This window comes from Polyodon spathula, chromosome 22 (assembly GCF_017654505.1).
Source record: "Polyodon spathula isolate WHYD16114869_AA chromosome 22, ASM1765450v1, whole genome shotgun sequence".
In the NCBI taxonomy this organism is placed as follows: domain Eukaryota; kingdom Metazoa; phylum Chordata; class Actinopteri; order Acipenseriformes; family Polyodontidae; genus Polyodon; species Polyodon spathula.
In genome coordinates this window covers 26,435,126-26,447,387 of record NC_054555.1, presented here as the reverse complement: position 1 = coordinate 26,447,387, position 12,262 = coordinate 26,435,126, and the positions used below count along the sequence as shown (strand labels likewise).

At 40.1% G+C, this 12,262-nt stretch overlaps 3 protein-coding genes across 3 annotated transcripts; 1 reads left to right on the top strand and 2 right to left on the bottom strand.

The window, feature by feature from the left end:
* Positions 1-258: 258 nt before the first annotated feature.
* On the bottom strand, positions 259-4,105 carry LOC121297049. The gene is made up of 9 exons (XM_041223061.1): positions 3,777-4,105; positions 2,939-3,119; positions 2,249-2,335; positions 2,067-2,094; positions 1,835-1,983; positions 1,364-1,486; positions 1,053-1,173; positions 473-615; positions 259-351 (listed from the first exon to the last, which is right to left on the bottom strand). The coding sequence occupies exons 1-9, from the start codon at positions 3,911-3,913 to the stop codon at positions 259-261; spliced, it is 1,062 nt and encodes a 353-aa protein (XP_041078995.1). The 5' UTR covers positions 3,914-4,105.
* A 1,144-nt stretch (positions 4,106-5,249) lies between these two features.
* Positions 5,250-9,929, top strand: LOC121297429 (splicing factor ESS-2 homolog). Its single transcript, XM_041223749.1, has 10 exons — positions 5,250-5,654; positions 5,910-6,078; positions 6,996-7,085; positions 7,285-7,454; positions 7,564-7,681; positions 7,973-8,103; positions 8,316-8,418; positions 8,584-8,693; positions 8,943-9,058; positions 9,359-9,929. Exons 1-10 carry the CDS (start codon positions 5,514-5,516, stop codon positions 9,639-9,641), a joined length of 1,431 nt encoding a protein of 476 aa, XP_041079683.1. The 5' UTR covers positions 5,250-5,513; the 3' UTR covers positions 9,642-9,929.
* A 438-nt stretch (positions 9,930-10,367) lies between these two features.
* On the bottom strand, positions 10,368-12,250 carry LOC121297431 (testis-specific serine/threonine-protein kinase 1-like). The gene has a single exon (XM_041223750.1). The coding sequence runs from the start codon at positions 12,217-12,219 to the stop codon at positions 11,272-11,274; it is 948 nt and encodes a 315-aa protein (XP_041079684.1). The 5' UTR covers positions 12,220-12,250; the 3' UTR covers positions 10,368-11,271.
* Positions 12,251-12,262: the final 12 nt, after the last annotated feature.

The following is a 12,262-nucleotide window of genomic DNA, read 5'->3' as shown; positions in this document are numbered from 1 at the left end:
TGAAAAAATCAGACAAAGCAGTTCCCAATACATAGCCTTCAACAGCCTACATGTAGCTGTTGAAATTGCACACCACGGTATTCTACTTTTGCAGTTTGTGGAACTAACTTTGGAACAAATTTACATGCAAAATGTGATCAAATGGGTGCAGCTCACCCTTCCCCTTTTCTACTGTATGATATTTTGGGGAAAACACACCAGAAAGCCAGCTCCCACAATCTAGTACACCGCTAAACACAACAATACTCTCCACAGCGGTTAATTACCTTGGAAGGTGTAATAATGGCAGTCCAGATTCTCCTCACACAAGCAAGACACGGCTGGGAACAAGACATCCAACAGCAGGCAAGTCTGCATGGAAAATGGCACAAATAAACGACAGCAACCAATGACATCGGTGCAGCTCCTTGAGTCCACACTTCACTGACTGCACACTTCAATGGTGCAGAGACACAATGTAGAGGTTTCATACCCCATTCGATGCCAGCTTGTGCACTAGGATGTCCTTCCTGCCGCAGGTAAGCAGCGCTCTCGTCACAGCCAGCCTGTCCACACCGTCCTGCCCCGCAGCGGACACGGTCACCCTCAGACTGCCCAGGCAGAACTCCAGCTGCTCTGAGTCAGGAACAGACCACAGACAGCCCTCTAATCGCTTTTCAATCTAGCTCATTTGTAAAGTCTCTTCTAAAATAAAACTCACCCTCACCCTCAAAGGCAAAAGCAAAAATACATTCTGAGCTAATATAGATCTTATTATACACTTTTGACTAGGATATAATTCATTTAAAGACAGATCTGGTGACTGTTCCGAGCACACATACACTAACTCAAGTCATCCAATGTTATGCGCACAATTTAAAATGATGCATTAAAATGAAAGTGCATTCAGATTTTGACGATCCCTGCAGTATTTCTTTATGGGCTGAGCATCGTCATCTAACACAGTTGCAATTGCAAAATAAGGCATGAGGACTTCACTCTACTATAAATTGTGCTCCCTAGGTACGTTGTATCTTTCATATTACACAGTGCGCATGACAAGTCATCCTCACCTCTGTTTGTGAGCTGCAACAGGCTGACTGCTGCCTCTGCTCCATCCTGGGTTTTAGAAGCTGTGTTAATCTGCATTGTTACTGCAGTGCCAGCCAGGAGCCTGGTGTCTCTGTTTGACGACTGAAAACAAACAACTAACAGTTTCATTTGTGTATTATTCACCCAGGAGACCCCTCTCTCCCCCACAATCACGGAGTAAGCAGCAAGTTTTCGTTTTGTTTTGTTCATCATAGACAGGAAGTCAAACATTAATTAATTGACAAGGATCCAGGCAGGATTAGTTCCACCAAAAAAAAAGCAATCCAGGTACCTTCCCTCGAATGATCTGCAGCAGGTATGTGAGAATGCTCTGCACAGCCTCATTGCTGGAGTTCTCTGCCCAGACCAGAGGAGCCACCTCTCTGGGCAGGAGCTGAAACACCTGCAGGCAGATCTGGGGGGAGAGAAGAAAAGGAGACCAGCTCAAATGCATACAGGTTCCTTTAAGGGTAATTCAGGCAGGTCCCTATGCAGCTACCTTAATCTTATTTTTAGCTGGAATTAGATGTAGGTCAATAAGAACAAAAAAAATGATCTTGCAAATAGATTTTTTTTTTAAGCTGCCTTGCTATGTATAACACTCCACTTCATGTAGATTAGTGTTTAGGTTTCTAACTTACTAAATGTATTTCCGTGTGAGGTAATGCAATATAGTAATTGCTAACTAAATGCATCTTGTTGTTCAGCTACACTGGTTATCAGGTATTTTCACGCTAAACTCATAATATAGAAAAGTAATTACCTTAACAGTCAGGTAGCCCCATTCTCCATTCCTAGATGCCTCCTGTTCCAATACCCAAGGGAATGTATTGGCTAATCTACACAACAAGAAGGGAAGATTCCCCCTCCAGATTTCACAGCCAATACTGCTCTCTTCCAAAAACGTGCCCACTGCAGAAAACAACACCAACTCTTAACTACACTACACAGGAACAAAAAAAAACCCAGTTATTTAAAATAGATTTAGCACTAACCTGTCTGGAGATCCTTTACAGATAAAATCTAAAACAAATTTTAAAAAAAGGAAAACAAATATGAATCTGATAAATGATATATGTTTACACTTTTTATTGTCTAGAATCGATTTTAAAAAAAAAAACATCAAAACATGCCAAACAGGAACACTTCCTGAAGGAAATGTAATCTGAAGTCTTACCTGCTTGGTGCTGACAATATTGCTCATGCACGTCTCGATCTCTGTTTCCACAAGAGGCTTATTCACCTCCGCTAGCTTCAATGTAATCTGTCAAAGAAACAAATCCGCACTTTCACTGTTTCCACATCCCACTGATCTCTTCTCTATGTATTAGAGCTGACCATAGTTGTCCATCAACCCTACCTCGATTAAAGCAACAAATAACGTATAAGCTGTCCGCTTTAAAGGACATCATAGCGCACTGCTATGTAAGCGCTCCAGATACAGCCCACGACTAATTACCAATGCGGTGCTTCTTTGAGACTGCACACTGTGAAAAGTAATGGCGTAGTTACATTTTAATTAGACTGGACATTCTGGTAAAGTACAGGCATGTGATGTGGTTTATGTTACGCAGTGGAAAATGGCACAAACTTATATTAAGAATACTTGGAAGCCCACTGACTTCATTTTTCTCCAAGCGGGTAAAGACAAATAATGCTAGTTGTATCTTAAAACACATTTCTAAGGCTTTCCAACGTGTCATTTAAGAAGTCACAATTCCTTATTAGTCCACTTGCGCTGGAATGACCAAATACACATTCTTTCAAAAAAGTATCTGTTTTTAAAGCATCTTTTCAACTCAGTCCAGCGTTTGAATGGCTCCCTAAATGCAATGTGGGGAGCAGTAGGACCCCCTGAATGAGATACCAGCTCTAGCTTCTTGAAGGCAGTAGAGTTTGTGACTGTCTCCAGCTGCAGTAGAAGAACAAGCTGCACCACAGGGAGGATGTGACTCTTGTCTAGTGTGCTCAGCTCCTCCACAGCAATGCCTTGCAACAGCTGCAGCGCCTCGTCCAGGCTTCTCCCTCTGCATCGCTTCGCCGAGCTCCTGTAGGGAAACCAGGCAGATGCGTTTCCACCACCGTAAAATACAAGCTCTGGAAACTGCTCTCAGTGAGCACTCTTCCAATTATTCTCATCTCCTCACTCTGCAAACAGGCTTGCTCAAGGGGAAAGCTAGTATTTTCAATTCAGAATGATAAAGTTTCAGAAGTGTACATAGGCAACCAGTATTCAGTGAAGCCACTTCTAACAATATTTCAGAGTGTTGCCGTTATGGGTTTACTGACCCGTGGGGGCGATAGGTCAAACGCAATACAGCTACAATGTGTCAGTGACCAAGAGGTGGCTACAGCTGTCATCAGTATTCTCTGCCATTTAAAAAAAAAATTGTTAAGAACATTAAGTACTGTAATATTGACAATCAATTAATATTGAGTGTCTATTGCAGTAATATTGTATCCCGATTTATCTAACTTGTGCTCAATGTTTGTTTCTGGCATTTAGTGTCCCGGGATGGTATCTTTAATTCCCGGGAAACTATCCTCAAAGGATCCAGGGAAAGCAGGGGCAGATGTGAACCACAGTGCGGGGTCTCCACGCTACTGCTTGCAAAGTATCCAGATTCTGAACTGTGTAAATTCACACAGCTATAACAATGTTATTTTGTCTCAATAGTGAAAACACAGCTCCCCGCCCCCCTTACCTTACACATTCGCTCATCTTTTCTAGAAACTTAATCATTCTGCCAACGATGTCTACATGCACATTTTTCACTTCTAAATTCTTGTAGAACAAAAGACAGGCTTGGGTTTGGGTCTCTGGCGATGCATTCAGTAGCATTCTGTATCCACTGTTAAGATAATGGATAATTCAAAATATACAGTATTTACAATTTGCTTTACAGTGCAGTTCTATGCTATTTCAATGACAGAGACTAAAATGCACACGTGACTCCGCCCAGCTCTGCGCTGTTGAAAAGGAAAGAAAGCAGTGTGGCAGAGAACATCTAAACAGATATTGCACAGCGCCACCTGTCGGTGTGGCTGTTAAATTAAAGGGGGTGTGTTGCATGGGGTACAGCATTCCTATTTGGTTAGAGGGTTTTCTTTTGTTTGTTTGTTTTTAAATAATGTAACTTTCTCAGTCGCAGATTATGGCTGTTTTTTCTATATTATATGTAGAATACTAATCCTCAAATCAGAGACATGTAAGCAGTGTATTTATAGAAATCTAATTAGGAATGTTATTGCAAGAATTAACCCGACCAGAAGAGTTTACTAAAACGTGCCGAAAAGTAAATGCTGTATATCTATATTTATATTTTAAAAGTCTGTTACACTGCATTTCAAGTCTCATTTAAAGCTACACTGTCTGCCTCTTGTCCAAAACACTGCTTTTCAATAAGACAGTCTTAGAGACGAAATAAAAAGAGCAGGTTATTCCATTGCTTTTCTTATACTGGAGTATATTAGAATGTAAACAGCTGCTAAAAATGCGATATACAAGCCTAGTGTGTATGGATTCATAAAGAGGGGAGCTTTATATAACCGAAGAGCTAAGTGTAGACGACGGAAGCGCGTTTCCCTGGCTTCGAGTGATCAGGAGCGATGGAACATCGTGGAAAGTATAGACTGAACAAATAGCTTTTCAGTCAGGCTGCAAGAGGCTGTGGATTGTTCGTTTCAGGGCATGGAACAAACTCTGTGTGTGTGTTTATTATAATATTTTGTGTGAAAGGGGAGTGTTTTATTCTGTAATTGCAAACTTTTGTCTGTAAATAAAAACAACTTCAGCATTGTGTTTTTTTTTTCTTTCTCAAATGTAATGTAGGTGGCCTTGAAAGCTTCTGTGTTAAACTTATGTGTTGGTTCATTTAAAAGTATTAAAATGGTTGCACTTTTTGGTCAGTTGAAGGGTATGCTTGTTGGCCAATTTTTTTTTTTTTTTTTTTATTGTTTATCTATAATAAACTGTATGTCTTCATTATACCCTCCATCAAATACACCTAGATTAAGCCACACATTCATCGTGTTATAGCTTGGTGTCATGTACAACTGTGATGTGTATTAATTGCTCTCTGACAATATTTCAAAGTAGTATTTTATTTTATATTTTTTAGGTAAGGTTTTTTTCTGCTCTCTTCATATAAAACTCCATCTCCCAGCATGCACTGAGTCTCCGCCTCTTAGTTTTACGTCATAGCTGAGGTCCAAACAAAATCGAAATGCGTACTACTTCGTATTTGGATTTCACAGATATTGGAAATATTTCTGTAGTTTAAGTAAATAATTTCAAAAGTACTGACGTTACTGTACTACAAAATAAACCAACAAAAGTAATTTAGAGTGTATTATTACCCAGTTGACGTTTCTATCAGAAATCCAGTTCGTAATTGCTCAAGCCAGGCCTCAGTGTTTATCAAGATCCACGGGCTCGGGTGATGGCGCTCCTAGGGAATGAAGGCTCGTCTTTAGGCGCACTTGTCCCGATTAAATCGGACAAAACTGTGGCCATTGGTGGCCAGTCTGGTGTCGAAACCCCCTCGAAGAGGAAGGTTCTTCACGAAGATAATTACATTGAGGTAGGTAGTCTAAAAATACATGGCCATCGCTTCTCTTTTTTTGGACCAAGATTGTGATTTCAAGAAAGATGTTCGTTTCTTTTACATTTGTAATGTTATAAGTAACGAATATAACTAGTGAAATATTATAATTTGTAATAAGTAAGCAATAGTAAATAATAATACAGCGGTATATAGGGTAATAGCCCAAAATGCTCCCACTTTATGCCGTTTAAATATTGGGAAGCTTCCATTTTCAAGTGTTCTATTCAACAGAGCTTGGAAAAGATTATCCAGAGGGATTTCTTCCCAGATGTGGACAAGCTACAGGCTCAGATGGGCTATTTAGAGGCTGAAGAGACTGGAGACCTGGAAAGGATGCGGGAAATAGCAATAAAATTTGGTTCATCGCTGGGGAAATCTTCTGCGCATTCTTCTGCACCCTGTAAGCAACAACTACCCCCGTTTTTTTTTTTTTTTGATAAACACAGATTCAAAACCAATTTTGGTAAATACTTTCCATTGTTAGCAATGACCAGGTCTGATTGACGAATGGATGAAAATATTAAGTAACTGTATTTATTTAATAATGTTGACATTTAGGGACTTTTTACACTTAGTTTTACCAGGGTTGTGGTCAATTCTTTTTTTTCTCCTCCCAATTCCAAGTCCTTTTAAAGCAGGGCTTCTCAAACTGGTCCTTGGGACCCCCTGTGGCTGCTGGTTTTCATTCCAACCCAGCTCTCAATTACTTAATTAGACCCTTAATTAAACTGATAATTTGCTTAGACCGTTTTAATTGTTTTCAGCTCTTGAACAGTTGCATATTTCAAGTTAGCTGTAACATTTGATAAGTAACTTGAACTGCAACTGTTCAAGAGCTGGAAACAAGTAAAAAGGTCTCATTAAGCAAATTATCAGGTCAATGAAGGGTCTAATTAAGTAATTGAGAGCTCGGTTGGAGTGAAAACCAGCAGCCACAGGGATACCCCAGAAGCGAGTTTGAAAAGCCCTGCTTTAAAGGAATTGTTTCAAAGGGAGTGAGAGTTGATTTTGAAAATGGAATTTAAAAAAGGAATTGACCCAACCCTCTTTATTACATCCTTGATCATTTGTCAGCACAGTATGTTACCCACAAAACAAATAATAAAAAAATAAAAAATACAAACTGCAGTTGAGTGATTGTCTTCATTAGCTTAGCATTCTTCCGTACAGATTCCTGGTGAGCACTAAATGAATGTTTCCTAACGTCTTAGAAATCACACTTTCTTGCTGAATCCTGGCTACTATACATATACTAATGCAATTATGCAGTCTTCCATTGTTTTCCACAATGTTGATATTCTATTGTCATCTCATCAGATGTCACTCCAGCTACTTTTGAAACTCCTGAGGGTCGTCCAGGTTCACCGTCCTCAAAAGCCAGACACAGTGCAAGAGTTACAGAAGAAGGTACATTGAGAAGATTTAATTTGGTTTGTTTTTGAACAACGTATGGCAAGAACCAGAGTAGTAGTTTGTATTAAAAACTCCCATAGATTATATTTGTACTCAGTGGGTGAAATTAGAAATCAGGACTTCCCATGATATAATCTCAAGCAGTTCTAATATATTTGTTTGTAATAATTAGTAACCCATTTGTTTTTCTAAGGAGGGAAAGAAAAGGACCAGGAAGAGAAGGAGCTACCCTGTTTGGATAGTTTCTTAGCTAAAAACACCAGTGAAGATAATGCTTCTTTTGAGCAGATCATGGATCTGGCAGAAGTCAAAGAGAGAGCAAGACATGCGTGGCTCTATGAAGCAGAGTCTGAGTTTAAACAGGTCAGCTTATCCTTGTCCAATATTTTGTGTTTTGTTTGTTGTTTGGAAGCTGTTTTGGTCTTCTTTGTCAAGTTGGTGTGCTTAAGCTTTCTGTGTTTTCTGGTTGCAGCGGCACACAGAGAATTTGGCATTGCCATCGGCAGAAAAGCAGGCAGTTGAATCAGGGAAGGCAGGTGTTGAAACGTGGGAGTACAAGGCAAAGAATGCATTAATGTATTACCCAGATGGTAAGTAAAATCAGATTGATTATTGACCCTTTACTTCGACCCCAATATTTTAAGTAAGTAAATACTTAAAAAACAAAATGTATGCATGTGGCCTTAAATAGAAAATGGATTAGGCAGGTCACACAGACCATCATCTATGTATATTCAGAATTTCCAGACACTTCCTTTAGATTAATCACATTTAGCTCTTGTAATACAGTGTATAATTCTAGAATTGTCTTAATGTATTCTTGTTTTTGCTGCTTTTACTGAATTACAGCTGTGGCTTTTCCCTCTCTCTTTTTTTTTAAGGTGTTAAAGACGATGAAAGCTTCAAGAAACCACGAGAGGTTCTTCACAAAAACACACGGTTCCAGGGAGATCCTTTTAGCAAAGCTCTGAGCAAAACTCAGCTACAGCAAGCGGCAGCCCTCAATGCACAGGTTTGTGTGGTCTTGAAATAAACGGCGGCTTGTCAGCCCTGCAGTATATGGAATTGAAAGGAGAAATATTCAATCAGATGTTCTGCTGATCGCTCTGAACTTTACTTAATAAACACACAGTACCCCTAAACTAAGCATTTATAGCATGGCTTTATTTTAAAAATACAGATGCTTTTTATCTCATTCATATTCGTACCATTTTATCTGTATAGTTTAAGCAGGGTAAAGTTGGTCCAGATGGCAAAGACCTTCTCGCACAAGACTCGCCCAAAGTGAATGGGTATGGCTTCCTAGGCACACCATCCCCTGCACCTGGTAAGAAGCCATTATATTTGATGTCAGAAAGTAAAAATGTATTGTTTGTTTAAGTCATGCTTGATAGACTGAAGATTCATACTTTTTTTTTTTCTTTCCTGTTGGCAATCCAGAGAGGCTGGAGATCCTTTCTGAATCACTTTCTCTCTTTTTATATGGGTACAGGTGTGACTGATTCTCCTTTAATGACCTGGGGTGAAATAGAAAGCACCCCATTCCGTCTGGATGCTTCTGACACACCTTATGTAGAGAGGACACGTGGTCCATCCTTTAAGGTAAATGGGTAAACCATTTAAAACTTGGCAACTGTTCGCTATTTTATTCTTTAGTTTGTAACGAATTGGTAGTGGGATGTTCCTAGCCAAATCACTTTCTCAATTGCAAATAGCTGATGTAAGTACTGGTGTATTCTATAAATGAATTCCACGGTGACCTGGACGAAGGTTAACTCAATGGTTCTTGCTTGATTCTTGGTCTGCCCTTTAATCGCTAGACACAGTTGCAGTGGTGTGTTTGGTTTGCAGATTCCAGCACCTGGTAGAAGAGAGAGGCTGGGCCTGAAAATGGCTAATGAAGCAGCTGCTAAAAACAGAGCAAATAAACAGGAAGCACTACGGAAGGTCACGGAAAACCTGGCCAGGTAAGATGTGCAAGTGCTGATACAGGACTCTCTGCTTCATGCTGTGTAACAGTGAATAAAGCAAACGTTAAAGGGTGTGTGAATGCTTCCATAATTCCTGACAGAAAAAAATCTAAAAAATGTCTGCATGTAGCGTCCACTTAATATTTCAGTACTATTGTACTAACCAAATATAATGTTTAGTTGGAAAAAAAAAAAATTGTCAAATAAACCCCAGTTCAGTTCATGTTTTAATTTGGAGTTAATACATCATTTCTGATGAGATAACTTACTGTTTGTTTTTGTGTTTTCTGGTTTCAGCCTTACGCCAAAAGGTTTAAGCCCAGCCTTGTCACCAGCTTTGCAGAGGCTTGTGAACAGGACAGCCAGCAAATACACAGATAAAGCTTTGCGGGCCAGCTACACCCCATCTCCTGCGCACAGTGGAACCCCAGGATGTAAAACACCAGCAGGGCTGAACACTCCAAGTGGCACCCCAACACCAAGCGGTACTGCACGGACCCCAGCCACACAGGACCCTGCTTCCATTACTGATAACCTGCTACAGCTACCCAAAAGGAGAAAAGCAGCTGATTTCTTTTAGCCTCAAATAAGACAGGGATTGATGGAGGAGGTTTATTGTGGCTGTCGATTTGTCATCTACTGAAAAAGACTGAATTCAAAGAAACAAGGTGGCTTGAGGACTTGGGATGTTTCCAATGTTACAGTCACTCACTGTTCATCTTGCATCTGGTCTCTTTATTCAGTGTGCATTGTGCAAGGCAATGATATGAACTAAAAACAATTGGGTAATTGCTACTAGCCACACACACCCATTTCAGTGCAAGTTTGTCTGTGTTTTGAACAGACAATAAAACCTACTATGATGTCATGTTTGAAACAAATATTTCTCATTGCTTTATGCTTAAAGCCATTCAAAACCAAATGGCAGCTGTGTTAACTTTTTTTTTTTTTTGAGTAATTTATAACAGTGCAGCAAAATGTATCTCTGTGTCAATTAAGATTTGCATTTGCTGATGTATGAAACTGGGACCAGCTCCATCCAATTGTTGTGCATACCATGCAGGAATACAGCAGGAATGCCCACAGTGTAAGATCCCAAATTAACATGCCACATCCACACCATTCCTGTGCCATTCATACTGAGATATTTACAGGTGCATTGAGCACACCTATTTGTTATTCAGGGAATAAATATTAATTGCATACTGCTGTACAGATCAAAGACTTCTCAAATCATTTGGAAAATGTGCCTTTATAAAATAGTGGATTAAAACAAAGCATAGTCTGTACTAGTAATATCAAGGGACCAACGCTATAAACAAGGTATTACCTTCTGGGTGCATAGACGAGCGTCTCTCTGAATAATGAGCACGTTTCCTTCACGGGGACAGCACAGACCTGTAGCTATGGCCAGAAGATTTACACAAACCTACAATTTTAAAGTTATAATTATGGACAGTTTAGATATTTTATTTAACATTATGTAACTAAAGAAACTACAAAATGACATCGCAAAAGTCTACTGGAAGCCATACTAGTAGTCCAGCATTTCATGATATAATTATAAATTTTTCAATTAGTGTATATCAGTTTTTCATTAAGTATATGGAAAACTACAAAGCGGAATGCAGTTCGATATGTTAACGAAACAGTATTGCGCAGGTTCATTCCACTTTATGAAGCAAAATTAATTGGAGATGCAAAACCTGTGGCCATAGCTGTAGACACCATATATCTGAAGTTGCGTCTTCGTTGCCTCTAGTAGTTATTTTAAGACCAGTTGATGTTCCCTTTCGTGGTTGTTTCTGATTATTGCGTTTTTATTCAGAGATATATAACTAATTCATTTCCCTAGCTTAGTCACTCTGAATTAATCGACGATCTGCAGCGTTTGTATGTTATGCAGAGACATTTATTTTCCAAGCGTTGGGAGAAAAAGCCATTGGAAAATAATTGCGTTTAAAACATCCTAATAATAACGAGCTGTACGATAGAGTTCCGTTGTAATAATTTGCTATTTTACCGAGAATCCTAGTTTTAATAAAGCGCACAAAAATGAAGCTAGTAATAGCTTAATCATCATCTTCTATAGTTTCCTTAACCTTTTGAGATGACTTTGTGCGGTTGACTGCGGTACTGGTTGGGGTGGGCTCTGTATAATGAGATTTAAATCATTTTTCTCTGCCTTCATCAAGACCTTCAGAATCGAATTAATCGTCTGCGTCCGCTCTGGGACCCCGCCTGCTCTCATGTCGGCTGTCTGCTTTAGTCTCTCCTTTAGTGTCACTTTTCGAGGAACTTTTTGAGCAATTTTCACAGGCTTTTTTCTGTTTCGAGGGTTGTAACCAAGGGTGATCTAAAATCTCATCAATTCCAATGCGCTTAGACACGTCCGGTTGAAGCATGCGGTAGAGCAGATCCTTGCAGTCCGCTGGCACGTGTTTACCCCTCGGGAAATCCACTCGGTGTTCCTTTTGGATTCTAAGCATTTTCTTGACATTTGAGTCATCATAAGGCATTGAGCCACACAGCATGATGAACAAAACCACACCCATACTCCAGATATCATACACTTTTGCATTGTATGGGATGCCCTGTAAAACCTCCGGGGCTGCATACGCAGCTGAGCCACAGAACGTTTTACTGAGCGCCAGCTGGCCATCCTCGTCATAGTTACAGCGCCTGCTAAAGCCAAAATCCGAGACTTTGAGGTTGAAGTCCTTATCCAGGAGCAAGTTCTCGCACTTGAGGTCTCTGTGAACGATTTCCAAGTCATGGATGTATTTCACTGCCAGTGATAGCTGTCGAAACATCTTGCGGCAGACTTCTTCAGGCAAAGCACCCCTAAACTTAATGAACTCGAGCAGGTCCCCTTGAACCCCCAGTTCCATGATCATGTACACCTTCCCGTCCGAAGTTTCAAATATTTCGTAAGTCTTCACGATGTAGCGGTTATTCAGGACGGCGAGGATCTCCAGTTCCCGTGGAAGAAATCTCTCTAAGAAATCTGCAGGAGCTTTCCTTCTGTTGACGATTTTCACAGCGACGTTGCTTTTCAGGCGGTCAGAGTACGCAGATTTGACTTTGGCGTAAGATCCCTCTCCCAGACTGATTCCCAACGTGTAGCCGCGTTTTTTCAACACAAGGGCGTCGTCCATGGCGCTGAACTCCACATTCGTAAAAGTTTATTTACAGGACCAC

Excerpts from the sequence above, each read along its gene's own strand:
- LOC121297429 (XM_041223749.1), top strand. The coding sequence starts at position 5,514 with ATGGCGCTCCTAGGGAATGAAGGCTCGTCTTTAGGCGCACTTGTCCCG. Across the intron at positions 7,682-7,972 it reads ATTAATGTATTACCCAGATG|GTGTTAAAGACGATGAAAGC; the intron begins GTAAGTAAAATC and ends TTTTTTTTTAAG. Across the intron at positions 8,419-8,583 it reads CACACCATCCCCTGCACCTG|GTGTGACTGATTCTCCTTTA; the intron begins GTAAGAAGCCAT and ends ATATGGGTACAG.
- LOC121297431 (XM_041223750.1), bottom strand. The coding sequence starts at position 12,219 with ATGGACGACGCCCTTGTGTTGAAAAAACGCGGCTACACGTTGGGAATC.
- LOC121297049 (XM_041223061.1), bottom strand. The coding sequence starts at position 3,913 with ATGCTACTGAATGCATCGCCAGAGACCCAAACCCAAGCCTGTCTTTTG. Across the intron at positions 1,984-2,066 it reads TGTAAAGGATCTCCAGACAG|TGGGCACGTTTTTGGAAGAG; the intron begins GTTAGTGCTAAA and ends TGTTTTCTGCAG. Across the intron at positions 616-1,052 it reads GTTGCAGCTCACAAACAGAG|AGCAGCTGGAGTTCTGCCTG; the intron begins GTGAGGATGACT and ends TTCCTGACTCAG.